This window comes from Liolophura sinensis, chromosome 11 (genome assembly GCF_032854445.1).
Source record: "Liolophura sinensis isolate JHLJ2023 chromosome 11, CUHK_Ljap_v2, whole genome shotgun sequence".
Taxonomy (NCBI): domain Eukaryota; kingdom Metazoa; phylum Mollusca; class Polyplacophora; order Chitonida; family Chitonidae; genus Liolophura; species Liolophura sinensis.
This window is the reverse complement of record NC_088305.1, coordinates 3,947,282-3,964,226: the sequence shown is the minus strand read 5'-3', so window position 1 is coordinate 3,964,226 and position 16,945 is coordinate 3,947,282. Positions and strand designations below refer to the sequence as shown.

The 16,945-nt window shown below is 40.9% G+C and overlaps 1 protein-coding gene across 2 annotated transcripts; it reads right to left on the bottom strand.

Annotated features, from left to right (window-relative positions):
• Positions 1-3,502: 3,502 nt before the first annotated feature.
• On the bottom strand, positions 3,503-16,772 carry LOC135477501 (bifunctional coenzyme A synthase-like). Of its 2 annotated transcripts, XM_064757623.1 has the most exons (10): positions 16,521-16,772; positions 14,640-15,525; positions 13,377-13,591; positions 12,662-12,793; positions 11,918-12,050; positions 10,319-10,446; positions 7,780-7,861; positions 6,045-6,145; positions 5,349-5,495; positions 3,503-4,818 (listed from the first exon to the last, which is right to left on the bottom strand). In XM_064757623.1, the coding sequence occupies exons 2-10, from the start codon at positions 15,346-15,348 to the stop codon at positions 4,759-4,761; spliced, it is 1,707 nt and encodes a 568-aa protein (XP_064613693.1). In that variant the 5' UTR covers positions 15,349-15,525; positions 16,521-16,772; the 3' UTR covers positions 3,503-4,758. The 2 variants fall into 2 exon arrangements, with proteins under 2 accessions (XP_064613693.1, XP_064613694.1); XM_064757624.1 differs by lacking the exons at positions 3,503-4,818; positions 5,349-5,495 and having other exon boundaries at positions 6,044-6,145; positions 7,770-7,861.
• Between the last annotated feature and the right edge of the window lie 173 nt (positions 16,773-16,945).

Below are 16,945 nucleotides of genomic sequence, written 5' to 3'. Positions count from 1 at the left end.
TCTTAGCGCGTGAATTTCGTTGACGTCCTACGCAACCCATGAGCGAGCGAGGTGTGTGACAGACCAACGAGCCACAGGAGAGCGAAAACGTCGGTTGTAAAGTTGGGTTAAGCAGCTCCTTCAGCTCCATTTCGCGCCAAAACTGACCAATGGGTGAGCTCCATTCGCGCTAAAACTGACCAATGGGTGACCTCCATTCGTGACAAAAACTGGCCAGTGGGTGACCGCGCGGTGTTGGCACCAGAATTTCATTGACGCCCGCGCGGATGGGATAAAAAGGCGTGCGAAGAGAGCAAGCTACACCGGCTCCCCTACTTGCCTAGACAACGCCGGAGCACGTTCACCTAGAGAGAGACGCTACGCTGTCAGTATGAAACGATCCGCTTCTGCTAACCCTCTACTGCCAGGGCCTGCCGAGGTCTAATTTCCCCAGAATGTACGCATAACGTTCGGTGAGACAGGCGCTACTGGTCTCGCTGATGGTATTGAGGTAAGCCATCATCCATCAACGTGAGGATCGCCGGTCGAGATGAAGCATCGATTTGACAAGATATTCCTATGTAATATTTTTGTTTGCGGGACGAATTTCTTCACCCACCCTGTTTGCAACCAGGGAAATCACGTGTTTCTAGCTTCTGGGTTGTCTTACAGAATAGCTTATAATTTCACATAATTATCTGTTGGTATCGGCAGTCATACCTTATCATAAGTGAGAAGCGAATAGCGGTGGGTGAATACCTGGCAAGGATTATGGCAAGTCGGCATAGATTATCCCTACAGCGCTATCTATGATGTCCAATAATTATTGATTTATTCAATTTTACATTTAAAAAGGCATCAAATCTAGAGAATATGACCACAGAAACGTGTTAGGCAACATATAGGTAAAAAATAAGTTTATAACCTGGAAGCATACGGTTATGTAACACTTGATGTGTCACTTCGAAAGTGGTTCACCCACGTGGTGACGTGCGTCATCAGATTACGTACCTCACCCACATTTCGGTAGCCGCATAGCCAAATGTCGGTAGACACATAGCAGAAGCTGTAGACTTACATAGCAGTGTAGAACTCGCAACGTTTAAAGTTACACGCATACAGTTTTGGCGGATATCCCCTTCCATAGGACGGAGTTTAACTGCTCTTTTATCTAGTGCTGCATCGCTGAGACGACTTACTGCAGGTAAATAAGTTGCCCCGCCCGAACCATTATAGCGATACTGGTCAATCAGTGGTTGCACTATCCCCTTAATGCCGAATGCCCAGGACTGACCCTGGATCTATACCGCCCTCGAAGCGAACGCTCTGCCACACTAGAGAACAAAGACAGCCCAACACAGTCGAAATATAGGAACACCTCCTCTCTTCCCTAATGCTGAGCGACGAATATTGCCACTAGTGAACGGTTTATCTCAGGATAAGCCACAATTGTCAAACCTTAAAGGCCTACATAATCCACGCTGATTGGACGAGAGTGAAGATAGTGTTCCCTGGGTTAAATTTTGCAGCCTTGGGCACGCTTGAGGAGGTGAACCATACCTCAAACTCAGCTTAGGTAAGACATAGCCTGGACTAGCCTATCTTTCACAATAGCCAGTCAGAAACATTGATATAAGTTGCCTGGGGAGACAGAAGTGCCAATCCTAAAGACTATGGCAAAGAACTGACGTAAGGTATTTCCCGGAAACAGCCACAAATGATAATCCTCGAGGCTTCTCAACATAGATAGGAACCAGGGCCCCGTTGTTCAAAACTGGTTTAAAACACCAAATTTAACTTTAAAACAAGTCTTCAGTTTTTGAACTCAGTCTAAAAGAAACTGTGTACCAGTACATTAAATATGAACTAAAACTGCTGTTGTTATACATTGTCTTTGGACAATTGCATTGACTGCTGAGTTTGGCTAATGTAAAATAGGATTTAATACCACTATTAGCTACTACAATTTCGAACAACTGGGCCCAGTGCATTTTTACGAGACCTGGAGCCACTTTAACAAAACCTTGTAGGTAATATTTCTCGTACATTTTTTTCCGTAAAAGACGTCGTCTAAGTTATAGTGCTATCAGTCGACGTCATTTGCGAGAAAACTTACGAAAAATTGATTTACGAAGCTTTGTGACAGCGGCGTACATTTTTTAATCGTACATTTGTCGTACGATATTTTACACGTCACTATTACTGTGCCATTGTTCTATATGTGCGATCTTTATGAAACTGGGCCCTAATGTGAAGAAACCGAATGTAAGCACCTGTATGAGACCGATCCGGGCTGTGTCCAGAAAACAATCGTAGGCGAAGTTAATATTAACAACCATGGCAACACATCTGTTACCCGAGTAGTTAATCTTGTTATTGTTTTGTGCAGCATAACCCCAACTTCATTTCCCTCACAAACTGCAAAGTCTCTAATGTCAAGGACAGAAAACACAAGGAAATCGTGAATCACTGCGCTTGTATAATTATGACAAAACTTTATTCCTCTCCGATATAAATTACAGACTAATGGGGTAACTGCAGAAGTCAGAATTGGAACGTCTTGGGTCACACCAGCGCCCCCTTTAGTGAGAGGAAAATCTGCTAACACCCCGATATTGTTGGACATCGCATACTGTTCACTTACACGAGTCAAATATTTCAAGTTTCCAGGCTTCTTCCAATTAAAGTTACTTAACCACTCGGATCCGGTTTACTGCTTCTAGGTCTTATTGTAAATGTAGTCCGAATATACATACATGTGCATCTATATACAAATCATGATGTATCAACTTGACAGTGCTATAATGAGAGGACATACAAGGCAGACGACTGTCCTTTTCGGAAATACTCTATTACAATTCAAGCTAATACACGCAAATTAAATTAATTGATCTCATTATTAACATTAACCATGCCAATCACAGACCAAGGTCGTATATACAAAGCACAACTGTGGACCAATTGTACATTTGGCATAACAGATTTTCCCGTCATTTATGATTTATGAAAATATTTTGTCGCCGACATGCATGATTGAGATGCGTTTCGTGTATAATATAGCAGGGCTAGCTTTCATCTTCAGAACTTCGTGTCAGACTACATGAAATCTCAGTGTTTTGTCAATATTCTCAGTTTGTTTCTTGGTCTTGCTTTTTTAATTTATTTATTTCATTACTGTTTAACGCCATCTCAGTCTTGCTGATGTTTGTCGCTGTAAAATAACATTATTTTACAACACCTCATAGACATCTTTCAAACGTCGTCTTAATACCATCAACATCGTATTAACACCATTATTGTCACGAATGGAGGGTCGTCTTCTAGAAAGTTTTTCTCTTAAGTTCACCACAAAATTGATAAAACAATCGTTTTTGCTCCATTATTTGCCAATAATAAAGAACAGCAATACTGGTGCAACCAGAAAACACTATGCAACTAAACTAATGGTTACCGTGGTTTTCCAATTTTTGAAAGCAATCAACACACCCTGTAACACCTAAGTTTCTTATAAACGTATTGAATGAATGAATGAATGTCTTAACTCCACTTTGGCAACATTTCACCGACATGGTGGCGATAAATGTTTTGGAAATGTTATTGTGCAGAATATGCAGAACAAGGGACAACATGTGTTTCACTTGACCTAAAAATTTGCCCAAAAAGAGTGTATTTCCTGAGGCAAATACTTACTTTTAATACTTACATCTACATTTTCCCAGTAGGATATCATCCTACCTTCTTAAATAACCTTTCTAAGATAAACGAACTCTTGCAATTAAGCAAAATGAGTAACTAAATCATTGGCGAAAGTAGACATTTGTTTGATTCCAAGGACATTCGACTGTAGTTATACATGCACGTAACAATGACTTGGGTGTCTAGTCGAAGAAACTGGTCTGAACATAAGGAATACCACCACAGTGTGCAGATACAAGTGCCTGGCAAACTGTACCTTACAACTGATTATGTATATGTGAAATCAAACTTAAACTGCTATCATCGCTTCAATATGATCATGTATATCATCTTAATTTACTTATTTATTTATTTTACTTTGGGCTCATATTGCTCTCAAGAATATATTACGTTTATATGACGGGAACAAAATTATTTATTAAAGTAAAATTTACCTGTAAATTTATAACACTGGCGCAGGTCGTGTAAGGATTGTTAGAATTCAGCTGCTCCTTATTTCTCATGCTATTTTCTCATTCATTTACATGTAATCATATGATATTGATATAAAGATAATTTACATGTACTATCACTGTTGTGTGACCCCTGATTAATGATTGTTCAGGTTTATCATCCCTTTTCAATATTATTTCAGCCAATTCATCATCACAGTAACACCTTGTACCAGGCCTGTTTAAATGATCTCATATTTATGATGCTGCGTTACTGGAGTACTAAGCCAAAGGCACCTGATATGACACCCCATATAATTACACTGTACTGACACCGAGTCAGCCAGTACTTGGCCTATGCCCTTCTTCTGAGGCAGGTGCTGAGTGAGAGAGGTGCCAAGCCACTGAGGTGCCAAGTCGGGGGTGCAAAATCAGGTGGGTGCCAAGTCAAGTGGGTGCCAAGTCAGGGAGGTACCAAGCTTGACAATTATCCCCCTTGACAATTATGCCCTGAATCATGTAAAAGACAATTTCAATTAGGGCTTGTATAATAAATTGTGAGAATATGTGCTCCAGTATTGCCATGTCTCCATGATCATCTTGGGGTATAAGTATGCAGATTTCATCAGAGCTCACCACATAAAGCAGTGTTTTAAAGCTGGGCTTTGTCAACGTTGATCCTCTCATTCAACAACTTCCAAGCCTTCTCCACCTACAGTGACGAAATAAAACACAGATTAAGAATATATATGATAAATGCCCTGCATTCCTTATCCTTCTCTGTGTAGTCGGTGGAAAATCAATTGCCCACCATATCCATCAAACCTCGAAATTACGAGAATTTTGTGGCTTACAGGATCGTCAAATTTTCCACATAACCCACATTAATATAAAAGTTACAATGTTATTTACATGATGGTTTTGTCCCGTACTAAACAACTGGTTCTTATCAAAATACGACTGTATAGTTTTCTGACAGCACACTCACAGGTGTACTTAAGTACACATTTCTTCATGGCACATCTAATGCACATTGTTTTGACATCAAATTTAACTCCCTTATCTGCTTGAATGCTCATCATATTTACTGGCTCTTCTTCACTGAGGGGGAAAAAGGTTGCATCAACAGCTTTATTTTATTTTTTTTGGCTTATAACTGCCAAGGCAAAACTTGTAAACGAAGAAGTCTGTATACAAGTACATGTACATGGTATAAGGGATTATACATTCACTTGATCTCACCTGTTTCTGAGTGACTTCGTATTCCCAGAGTGTTGACAGGATAACATTTGACCTTTCAACTCTCTCCTCTGACGTCATCTGTGAGCTGATTCTCTTCAAAGCTTCTTCTTCTGACAGACTATTGCGATCCTGAAGTCTCTTAACTGCCTGTTTGAAAAAACAAATAGGTACAAAACTGAATTCTGACAAGGTGTTGCAGTCTTTGGTTATTTCACATAGGAATCTCCTACTAACAGGTGAAGAATAATAGCTGTGACCACTGCAAGTGTTTCATTATCTTTTTGTGCTACCCCTCAGCTACTGGACACAAAATTAAATGAAGCAAAATAGGGCCACTGGTCAAATTAGGCAGCTACCTGCTCCCGTTTCCACTAGAATTCTATGTAGAAAACAAGGTACGACCCAAAATTATTCATGACCAATGACTTTATCCCAAATGGCTCAAGATACTTGGTGTCAAGGGGACGGAACCAGTGACTGGCAGGGTGAATACTCAAAGCATTCAGAAGGATACACAATGTTACCTCCACAAAAAGAAGAGCTCAAGGAAAAGCATTCCTTTTAAGTATTTGGAATAATACTGTGCTTTGTGTACCATCACTCAAAACCTCCAATTTTTTTTTTTTTTTGCAAAATCATGAATATGATAAACAGAAACTAACTTAGAGTCAAAATTATTTGGGTTCCCCCACTCACCTCTGTTGTAGGAACAACAACTGCCCAGACCTCATGCACCATGTTATCCCAACCTGCCTCTAACAGCACGGCTGCGTCCAAGACTACCACAGACCTACCAGCTGTAAAACAACAAAACTTGTTCATTTACTATCCAATTTTACACTGTTTGTGCACTTTTAATTCTCCAGGTTTTTCCAGGCCCCGACTGGCTAAGCAGACTTAAATGTTAAGGCTTTTCCAGGCCCAGACTGGGTCTGCAGACTTTCTTGCCCAGGCTTTTCAAGTCCCAGACTGGCTCCATAGAAGTTAATGTCAAGGCTTTTCCAGGCCCAGACTGGCTCCATAGATGTTAATGCCAAGGCTTTTCCAGGCCCAGACTGGCTCCATAGACGTTAATGTCAAGGCTTTTCCAGGCCCAGACTGGCTCCATAGAAGTTAATGTCAAGACTTTTCCGGGCCCAGACTGCGTCTCCAAACTTTCATGTCAAGACTTTTCCAGGCCCAGACTGGCTCCATAGATGTTAATACCAAGGCTTTTCCAGGCCCAGACTGGCTCCATAGATGTTAATGCCAAGGCTTTTCCAGGCCCAGACTGGCTCCATAGATGTTAATGCCAAGGCTTTTCCAGGCCCAGACTGGCTCCATAGACGTTAATGCCAAGACTTTTCCAGGCCCAGACTGGCTCCATAGATGTTAATACCAAGGCTTTTCCAGGCCCAGACTGGCTCCATAGATGTTAATACCAAGGCTTTTCCAGGCCCAGACTGGCTCCATAGATGTTAATGCCAAGGCTTTTCCAGGCCCAGACTGGCTCCATAGACGTTAATGCCAAGACTTTTCCGGGCCCAGACTGCGTCTCCAAACTTTCATGTCAAGACTTTTCCAGGCCCAGACTGGGTCTGCAGATTTTAATGCCAAGGCTTTTCCAGGCCCAGACTGGGTCTGCAGATTTTAATGCCAAGGCTTTTCCAGGCCCAGACTGGGTCTGCAGATTTTAATGCCAAGGCTTTTCCAGGCCCAGACTGGCTCCATAGACGTTAATGCCAAGGCTTTTCCAGGCCCAGACTGACTCCATAGACTTTATGTCAAGGCTTTTCCAGGCCCAGACTGGCTCCATAGACGTTAATGCCAAGGCTTTTCCAGGCCCAGACTGGCTCCATAGATGTTAATGCCAAGGCTTTTCCAGGCCCAGAGTGACTACATAGACGTTAATGTCAAGGCTTTTCCAGGCCCAGACTGGCTCCATAGACTTTATGTCAAGGCTTTTCCAGGCCCAGACTGGCTCCATAGACGTTAATGCCAAGGCTTTTCCAGGCCCAGACTGGCTCCATAGATGTTAATGCCAAGGCTTTTCCAGGTCCAGAGTGACTACATAGACGTTAATGTCAAGGCTTTTCCAGGCCCCTACTGGATCTGTGAACTGAATATCAAAACTTTTCCGGCCCAACTACAAAAAAATTCCAGATTTTTTCAAGGCCTGGAAAAGTTACTTTTAAATTCCAGGCTTTTCCAAGCCCTGTTCTAATTCCAAGGAAGTTGTTAACTGTGCACCAATCTACCACAAAACAAGGCACAAAACCTAAAGATTTTCTTTGTCAAACCATTTGATACTATGTGCAAAAAGGTCAAAAAATCAAATTTGTGTTTGTATCTTGGAAAAAGCATTTGTGACCAAACTGTGTTGAGCCACAGGCTACAATGAGGGAGATGTCATATAGAACCTGCATATATACTATTACTTACCATTACTTACCTGAAGCATAGTCCCGTATTTCACCCTCAGCCAGATTAGCAATTTCCGGCCAGACAATCTCGTTCAGTTTTGATAATTTATTCTGAAAGGAAAAAATCCAACAACAACCCATGACAAAAATTAAGTTACTGAAGTTAATATTACCTGATCTGACCTAGGATGGAAATATAATGAAAATGTGATAATAAAATTAGAACACAATAAATGAAACAATAAAAGCTTAATGTGTGGTGAATTTCCAGGATTCTTCACCTTTCTTGTGTACAAATTGTCAAAGTTAAATGCTGGTGAAAATGTTCACCATTTTTTGGCTAACATTACAACAATATAATGAAAATGTAATCAAAAATATAAAACAAAAAAAAAATAATTGAAAAACCAACAACATAATACCTGGTGATTCAAATGTTCCATGTGTAAAAATGTGCAAAAAAAAAATAAAAGTAAAAAATTATGTAATAAATCTTTTCTCTGTGTCTTTTCAGTTCGTAGTCGAATATTTCAAGAACACAGGGTCAATTAATAATGAGTCATGTCCTAGATTGCCAAGTTCTCCTATATCTCCAACATTATTATACAACATTTATCACTTTTTACATTTCTTCTTGACCTAAATGTATTTGTTTGATTGGTGTCTAACGATGCACTGGGAGAACTTTTCCTCTCAAACCGACTGTCATACGGGTTAATGGGTGGAGGAAACTGGAGTGTGTAGTGGAGTTAAACCTTTCTTACTATGCAGTGTCCTGATGAACATCCCGGTTTAAAGTCGCAGTTTACCCAAGTAAAGTTGGCTCCCTGTCTGGAACCTCATTAGGCACTGTCTGATCAGCTGTAGTGAGACCAATGGATAAGCTGTACGACACAGTCATGACTTCCCGTTGGATCTTATTAACAGAAGACTGCTCTGGTGGCCTAATGTTTAGAGCATCCACTTTGATGTTGGGAGACCTGGGATCAAACCCAGGTCAAGCCATACCAAAGACTTTAAAAATGGTACTTGATGTCGCCATGCTTCGGGCTCAGCAGTCTGAGGTTAGAGCAAGGAAACAGGACTGGTTGAACCCGTGTCAGTATAATATGACTGGGTTGGGTGTCATGTCTGGTGTCCTCGGCCTGATACTTCAGTATGTATACATACACCAAATGAATCCATGTCATCATATGACTGAACATAGAATTGGTAGCATGGCTACCAAAGAGCTTGCCTGTATGAGACATAAATGCAAAACTTCAGCTCAATGCATAAAAAACTGAAATTGTGAATTTGGTAATTTGCAGTAATTAATATGCTCACAGAGCATCGGCGATGGAACATCCCTCTTACACCATTGTGCTTTATATGCACGCAAAACTTCAGGTCAATACATACAATATTTTTTAAGATACAAACTCTAATATTCTGTTCAACAATGATTCTTATAGACAATACACTTAGTCAGGAATTTACGGCGCCTAATATGTACACACCGAATCAACGATGAAATAACCCCCTGTGCTATTCAGCTCTATTTTTTGAGCGAGTGAGTGCTTGGGGTTTGACGTCGTACTTAACAATTTTTCAGTCATGACAACGAAGGAACCCTTAGATTGCATGTAATGTGCCTCCTTGTTGCTGGACGGATCCCTAAAAGTTATAAGACATTTTTGTAACTTACAAGACAATATTTCTCCGCACTGACCTGTTGGCAGATGTATGATTAAATGCACTGTGTACTTAGTTTTGACATGTATCTGTTTTAACAACTGACCAGGGGGGGGTTATTTGTGGTCACCGTAATTTTCACACGTGCAGCAATACATCTTCCATGACATATTGTCTTATACCAACGACTACCATATTCCTAGAGTTGTACTCCTGTTCCTGTGACCTTCCAGTTGCAATATGCGCCATGCATCTCTTTGCTCAATGAAAAGCCATGGTAACAGGGCAATCTATTTTCATAGCAAAGAAACTGTCAGACAGGAAGTCTGGTTCATTTTATGGAAACGCGTCTTTCACACAAAGCGATGTTTTGAAGTAATTTGACGTTGTCTTACGAATAAAATGCGCCGCTATGAATCCGCTCGAACGCCAGTTTGGGAAACTGATCGATGCAGAAAAATTTCAAGTATGTGCAAATTTTCAACGCCAAATACTCAATCGCACATGCTGCACATAAATTTTGACGGACTATTTTTTGGATGGACATGTTGGATAAGTTAATGGTAATTTCCAACCCTGTCCACAATAAACTTAGTCAGGAATTCCGTAATTTACGGTACTTAATATACACACATCCAATACACAATGATATATCCCTCTCATGCTTTTGTACTCTACATGTGTGCAAACCTTGAGCTCAATACCTGCAGTACTTTTTCAGACATCACCCCTAACATTTTGTTTAACACTGCTTACTCTATTATTGGATGCTGACGCTCAGGGCAAGACATAAGCTACACCTTTACACAGGCGAGCTAAGAATGGTTCTGATGTAAAATTCAAGCATACATACGTCCATATTAGTCACAAAATTAGTGTTACACATTTACTCACCTTATCAGAAAAAACAATGGCTCCCAGAGCTCGTCGATGGACTTCCCCATCCTCTCCGACAATCTCCGTCCCAAACTCTGAGACCAGTCGCTGGAAACACTCTGTGCCTTTCCTGTACACCTGATGACCTTCATAACATGGAGACTCGAATCAATGTTTATTTACATATTTGATTCTGATTTGATCATATCTAAAAATGGTGTGAAATTCATTTATTTATTTGTTTGTATGTGTGTTAAACGAAACGTCATACTCAAGAATTTTTTATTTATCTGACGGCGGTCAGCATTCTGTCTGGAGGAAACAAAAGTGCCGTGAGTAAAACACCACCGACAAACTTTCCCACATGCCACATACAGATCTGCACAGCATACTGGTGTAAGACAAGTGGTCTTCCATGAACCTTAGAAGAGTGCAAGCGGCCACATGAGGGTTGTCAACCAATGACTGCCACCAACTCTCCAGGACACCAACTGCGTAGTGTATTTGCGTATTTGTGTATTTAAACAATGTTTTATGCTGTATAATGGCTACTTTCATTTATGTGACAGCTGATCAATTGGGCTTACTATTAGAAAACTATGTTCGCGGGAAAAAATCTTAAAATTTTCCAAGATATGATATGGCCAAAATCATTCAAGCACGTCAAACAGGTATCATCATGGGTGCATCAGCACTGTCACATAGCTAATCCTTGTGATACTGATCAGAGATTAAAACAATCGGGGATGGATTAGCACTACGTAAGAAGATTACCTTCGCACCTACCGTGAGCAGTACTTAAAGAGGTGTCACTTCTTCTCGAACCATTGATAAGTACTTTTAAACACCTTGCAAAGTGACCTGTCACCTTTTGAGCAATTCAACACAAAATGCATGAATTCACCATTATCGGCACCAGTCACTCATTCTTTATTAAGCAACATGTAAGTTTTGAACTGTATCCGGTTTTAATCGTCTTCTGTATCCGGTCAGAAACTGCATTGCCGTAGCTGTCAAACGGCCATTGTGTTGTTGTACACACATCATAGTTTGTTAGAAGCTCGCTCATTAAACCACAGGAGAGAAACAGCCAATGAAATAGCGCGTATCAGACAAACGTTCATTAGAAACCAGGACGTGCTGGTATGTACTTTTCTTTCACTTTACCCACATAGTGAAGACTAATCAAAATAAAGACGAATTAACTCCCACTTTGTTTTATGCCCACCAAGCCTTAGCACCAGAGTTTGCCAAAATTTAAACAATAATTTTCCTTCCCTGCTGTTAAAAAACTAAGCTGGCGCGTTGGGCTTTCTCAGCACAACTCCCGTCAGCCTGGCAAAAATTTAACTTCATTTTTAACACTACCTGTAGCATATGGCTCAATATTGGATATTTTTCACAGAGAAAAATTAGCTCCACACAAAAATAAAGTCACAGTATGTCAAAAATTTTTAATAATATTAAATTATCATATCAATCAAATAAAATTGAATCAAATATCAATCAAAAATTATCAAGATAACAGGTATTTCAATTATTTAAATCATTATTTCAACCAAATTGTTATTTCAGCTTGTAATTGTTACAAGCTGATAAATTTGGTCGTCCACATACCCAATTTATCACAATCAATGATGGCGGCCCCAAGCTTCTGCAGCCTCTTACACACTGAAGACTTCCCACTGGCAATCCCTCCTGTCAATCCAATCCTGTAAGGTTTGAGGCAAATCCCGGGTTTGGACTGAAACTATCATAACACAGATATTACTTCCAGATGACAGCATATTATCTAGGACAGAATAAATATGAACAAACTGCAATATTTATTGAGTTATTTCATTGCGACTGTGAATGAATTGAGGAATGTATAATAACAGAAAAATTAAAGAATAACAAATTTCAACAAAAACTGCTATAGCATCCATGCATCCATACATTTATATTGCAACAATCTTTCGGCACACCACGTTTTTGTCAGGAATTTACAAGAATGGCCTGCCGCCATAGCTGTGTAGGGTTAAACTGTCACCTTGGGTACAAGTATTTCTAAATTTCAGTCAAAATCACAAAATAATCATTATTACATGTACTGTACAAACGTATCTGTACTTTGAGTCTCCTCAACTGAGAGCCCAAAGGCAGGGCGAAGTTTTGTACAGGTAATTAACATGGCAATAGCATGCAAATTCGCTGTGTCACTTTGGAGTAATTCTACTTTTAAATGACTTGTACTGCAAAACAAAAATTTAGTCTGAACAGGTAAACTAGCTGATAAAAGCCCCCTAAAACTTACTGCCCTTTTAAGATTGTAACTTACAAAGAGGTGTTGTAGTTTCACATATCGGTTTGAATGTTTACCTCTGGATCTTTAATGAGAGTTCCTAGGAGCCTCTTTCTGGCAGATGAGCTGCTGATTTTGACCTCCTCTTCAGGAGAGTGGTGCAAGTCTTCTATCAGGTCAATGACATGGATGTCCAGATGGTTTAGTCCCTGATGAGATAAATCAAGTTTTCACACGTGTGAATGAGAGTTTGTTCAGCAGAAAGTAAGGTGATGCTTCTGTGACATTGTCGCTATAGGGCTAGATGGGGCAAATCAGTCTATTTTTGATATGGGCTGGAATGTTCATTTATCCTGCATCTGACAAAATACTTCGCTTTTTATCAGACAGCAACAGTCACATGGTGACATGTATATTCCCGCATCCTGCAGCCAGTACCATATGCATCCGTTGATTAGGTTATCTCCCTTCGCTTGGATGTGGAAACAATGACACTGAAGCGATCCATGCATACATCAGCCTTCTGCGCTGTATTACACTGTACGGGGTGGTATGGTATGGCAGGTGTGACAAGTGACAGAAACTGAATAATTCATCCTTCTAATAGGGCCTCTTAAAACTTTTCTATTGAGTCTGAATGATTTTTCATCAGAAAACCCTAATTGTTAACATAAAAAATATCCTTTTAAGGCATTTATGTGCCTTTGGAACTGCATTTTCATGCCAAACTTTAGTTGAAATACAGTAAGCAGTAAAGAATACCAACGCTCCCATGTAAATCTTGGTTCCTACCTTCTTAGCCCTCTCCTCATTGACCTTATGTCCGCCGCGGAGGGTTTCTTGGCTCACCACAATGCACTGTAGCTGAGGGTCCTGAGTGGAGGGTCCAAACGGGTCATTGATGGGAACCACCGTATACCTCAGCCGGGGTTTCACTTCCTGCATGAAAGTCTTCACATCGTTAATTCTTGTCTCAATCGGAAGGATAAGCTCGCATAAAGTTTTTTCTGAAAGTACACAAATTTAAACATGATTTCAAACAGGCAGTCTCACATTATTCCCTGTTTAAGTCTGGGATTGAATACAGGCCTTGTTACAGGGTAGACTCCATTAAATGTTAATAGCAAAATGGATCAAATTTGCAGCGAAATCAGGTTAAATTCAGTTCTTCCCTCATTTCATGTATTCCAAATCACAAAGGTTACTTAGAATACACAAATGACTGAGAAAGCCAAGGAGCTGAACATTTGTAAACTTCAGTAGTTCCCAAAGGGAAAAGGTTGTTTATATTTGTGGCTACAAAACACAGCGAGACAGGTATTCAGTAAATTATTGTCAAGGAAAGTTGCCTAACATTTTTGACAATGTTGCATAAATGTGAAAACAAGTCCATCTTCAGCAAGACTATTGCTTGTGTGTTTGATAGAGGTGTAACCTATCTCTACAGTGTGGTAGAGCTATATAAATGAACAAGCTTCTTGATTCTCTTGAGACAGTGCCTGAGTTCTGCCGCCTCGCACCTTAGGCACTTATCTTGTGTCTCCTGGGAAAGAACAGCGTGCACAGATATGCGCGCTACAATTTCGGCGACCTTTTTGAGGTCGACAATCTCCTAAGGAATGAAGGCGAGGCCAGGGTTATTGTAGCGCACATATTTGTGTGAGGCGGCAGAACCTTGTATCGCTCTACTATAGTGTTAACAAAGCAATAGAGCAATGTAGAGCTACTGTGTACATGTGTAACCGAGCTTTCAATATTATTTCATGCATGTCATGGCAATATCAGGACAAACCGGATCCCATGCCAAAGTTTCCAGTGCTGCCTCAGAGGAACACTAGGCTGAAGACACCAAACACGACACCCAAGCCACACAAATGATATGGCCACACAAACTATACACAGTGTGTAGTGGTTGGTTTTCTCGATGGAGAAACTGGGTCGTGAATGCATGTTGGGTCGATGAAAATGATGGCAATGCCATTAAAATGGGTTATGTGATGGTAACATAAGGTGGGATACCAAGGTAAAAAAGCATTGTAAACCACTGTAACCTACTCTTGTTCATCTGTCCATCCGTCACACCAACAGTGACACTCTCGCTGCACCTCAGACAGGCATCACTCAGCAGTATCTTGTGTCCCACATGGAGTCTGTCAAAGGTACCGCCCATGACACCATGCTGGTAAGCCTCCAGGCAGGTGTCTGCTCCATTAACCATCATCGACTGCTCAGAAGTCAATGTTTCACTTTCAGAATCACTTTTAGTTTCACTTTCATGTTTTGAGTCTGAATGTATTGTTAAAATGCCAGCACCATTATCAAAAGTAAATGTCTTTGACAATTCCTGCAATATCACAGATTCGTTGTCACAACATTCATCAATTAAAACCACCTCAAATTTACTCCTGAAGGAATAACGCTGCCTGCTGAGCTGGTCCGAATTCCTGCGATAAGAACCAGTCATGTGCGACAACAACACACGAACATCCAGATGACGGCAGACCCTTGCGCTCGTACGATACAGTTCAATGATCACGTTCCTAATGGAGGGATTTGCGGGCACTGTTATGAAAGGGTTGACTAACAAAGATGTCTGTAAGTTAGGTAGCTTCTTGGGGTCCCTGGGAACAAGGTGTATGTACAATGTGTTCTGCACTCGCTCTGATGCCTTTTCCAGAACTGATGGGATTCCATTCTGAATCACGGCAAGAGGTTTAGTAAGAACCAAAAGGCCTGTTCGAAACATCCTAGTTTCCTTTGCCATTTCTTACCCCTGGATGGATTATGAGCACCAGGTGTGACCTAAACAATTAATAGTTCATGTTACAAATTAGTATTATAGCTATTGCTTTCCTTGGTGATTCTGTCATTTTGGCTCTGCGGATTTCAGCTGTACCAAGGCCTTGTCCCACTCGAGGCGTCTAAAGAACTCCCAGGTATTCTGAAGCAAACGACAGGAAATCAACATTGTGCTATAACATACATGTACAGTAGAAATCCTGGTTTAACATTCCCTGTGGTTAGCCATTACTGCACCACTAGCTAGTGTACTTGTAGCATGCTTCTAGCATTCCACTCAATTAAACCTCTAGTGCACATCTGGCAGGCTTCTAGAATTTCACCAATTCACCACTAGCACACTTCTAGCGTTTCACTAGTAGGCTTCTGGCATTCCACCAGTTCACCACTAGCATACTTGTGACAGGCTTCTGGCATTCCCCTAGTTCACCACTAGCACACTTGTGACAGGCTTCTGGCATTCCACTAGTTCACCACTAGTACACTTGTGGCTGACTTCTGGCATTCCACTCATTCACCACTAGCACACTTGTGGTAGGCTTCTGGTATTCAACCAGTTCACTACTAGCACACTTGTGGCAGGCTTCTGGCATTCCCCTAGTTCACCACTAGCATTCTTGTGATCGCATACATAAGAGCGTTGATTGAAGAATGAAACTGTCTTGTGTGTCTCTCTTACACAATAAATTAATTTAATTGCATAAGTTAAGTGTGTATTATCATGAATGTAGATGTAGCCAATGTACATGCAGTTCTCACTCTAAGACCAAAACTTTTTTACACCAAAGACTTGCGTAAATTTAACCATGGGGGAACAAGCTTGACAAACTGCCAAAGCAAAGATGGCTACCGTGTATGTATTCGAAGACAATTCACACGGTCACCCAATTCATGACCTGTTCCATATTTTAACCCAAGTATCGGAATCCAATATTTCATTTCTGAGCCAGAAATTATAGGACTGACTTGTTTCCCCAATTTTGCTAAATTCTGTGCCTTGGAAACGAGGCATAACGTGTCACTGGCCTTTCGAATGCAGCTGCAATATCATAATGACACAACAAAAACGCAGACGGCCTTGCAGAGATTAGGAAAGGTCTGCACTAAATACATTTAGCTTGGGTAACTAGCACTTACAGGCACATGTTAACAAAGGCCATGAAATGTCTAAAAACCTGACGGTCTAGGCCTAGTACAGCCTACAAGTAGTAGACCCCTGCATGTTCCACTTCTGTAATATTAGATCTTGATTCTCATATTGCCTATACACATGTGGATCTGAGCAAATCAGAGCGACACGAACCACTCTTTTTCAGACAGGATGCATGTCATTCTGGGGAGAAGTAATAGTAAATGACACAATTACATGTGACGAAAATTATCCTTTGCTCCGGTGCTGGACGGATGCACGGTCGTCGCATCTAGCGAAGCGAAACGTGACCCGAGATAATCCGATCAAAGGTCGCCGAGGTCAAAGAGAAGCATACTCCCGACAGCGGATACTCCATTCCCTCTGCGCTCGTTTTGCATGGCTGAGACCAGAGGTTGACCTCGACGTCATT

Excerpts from the sequence above, each read along its gene's own strand:
- LOC135477501 (XM_064757623.1), bottom strand. The coding sequence starts at position 15,348 with ATGGCAAAGGAAACTAGGATGTTTCGAACAGGCCTTTTGGTTCTTACT. Across the intron at positions 13,592-14,639 it reads GGATGGACAGATGAACAAGA|AAAAAACTTTATGCGAGCTT; the intron begins GTAGGTTACAGT and ends GTGTACTTTCAG. Across the intron at positions 12,051-12,661 it reads CTCTCATTAAAGATCCAGAG|TTTCAGTCCAAACCCGGGAT; the intron begins GTAAACATTCAA and ends GTGTTATGATAG.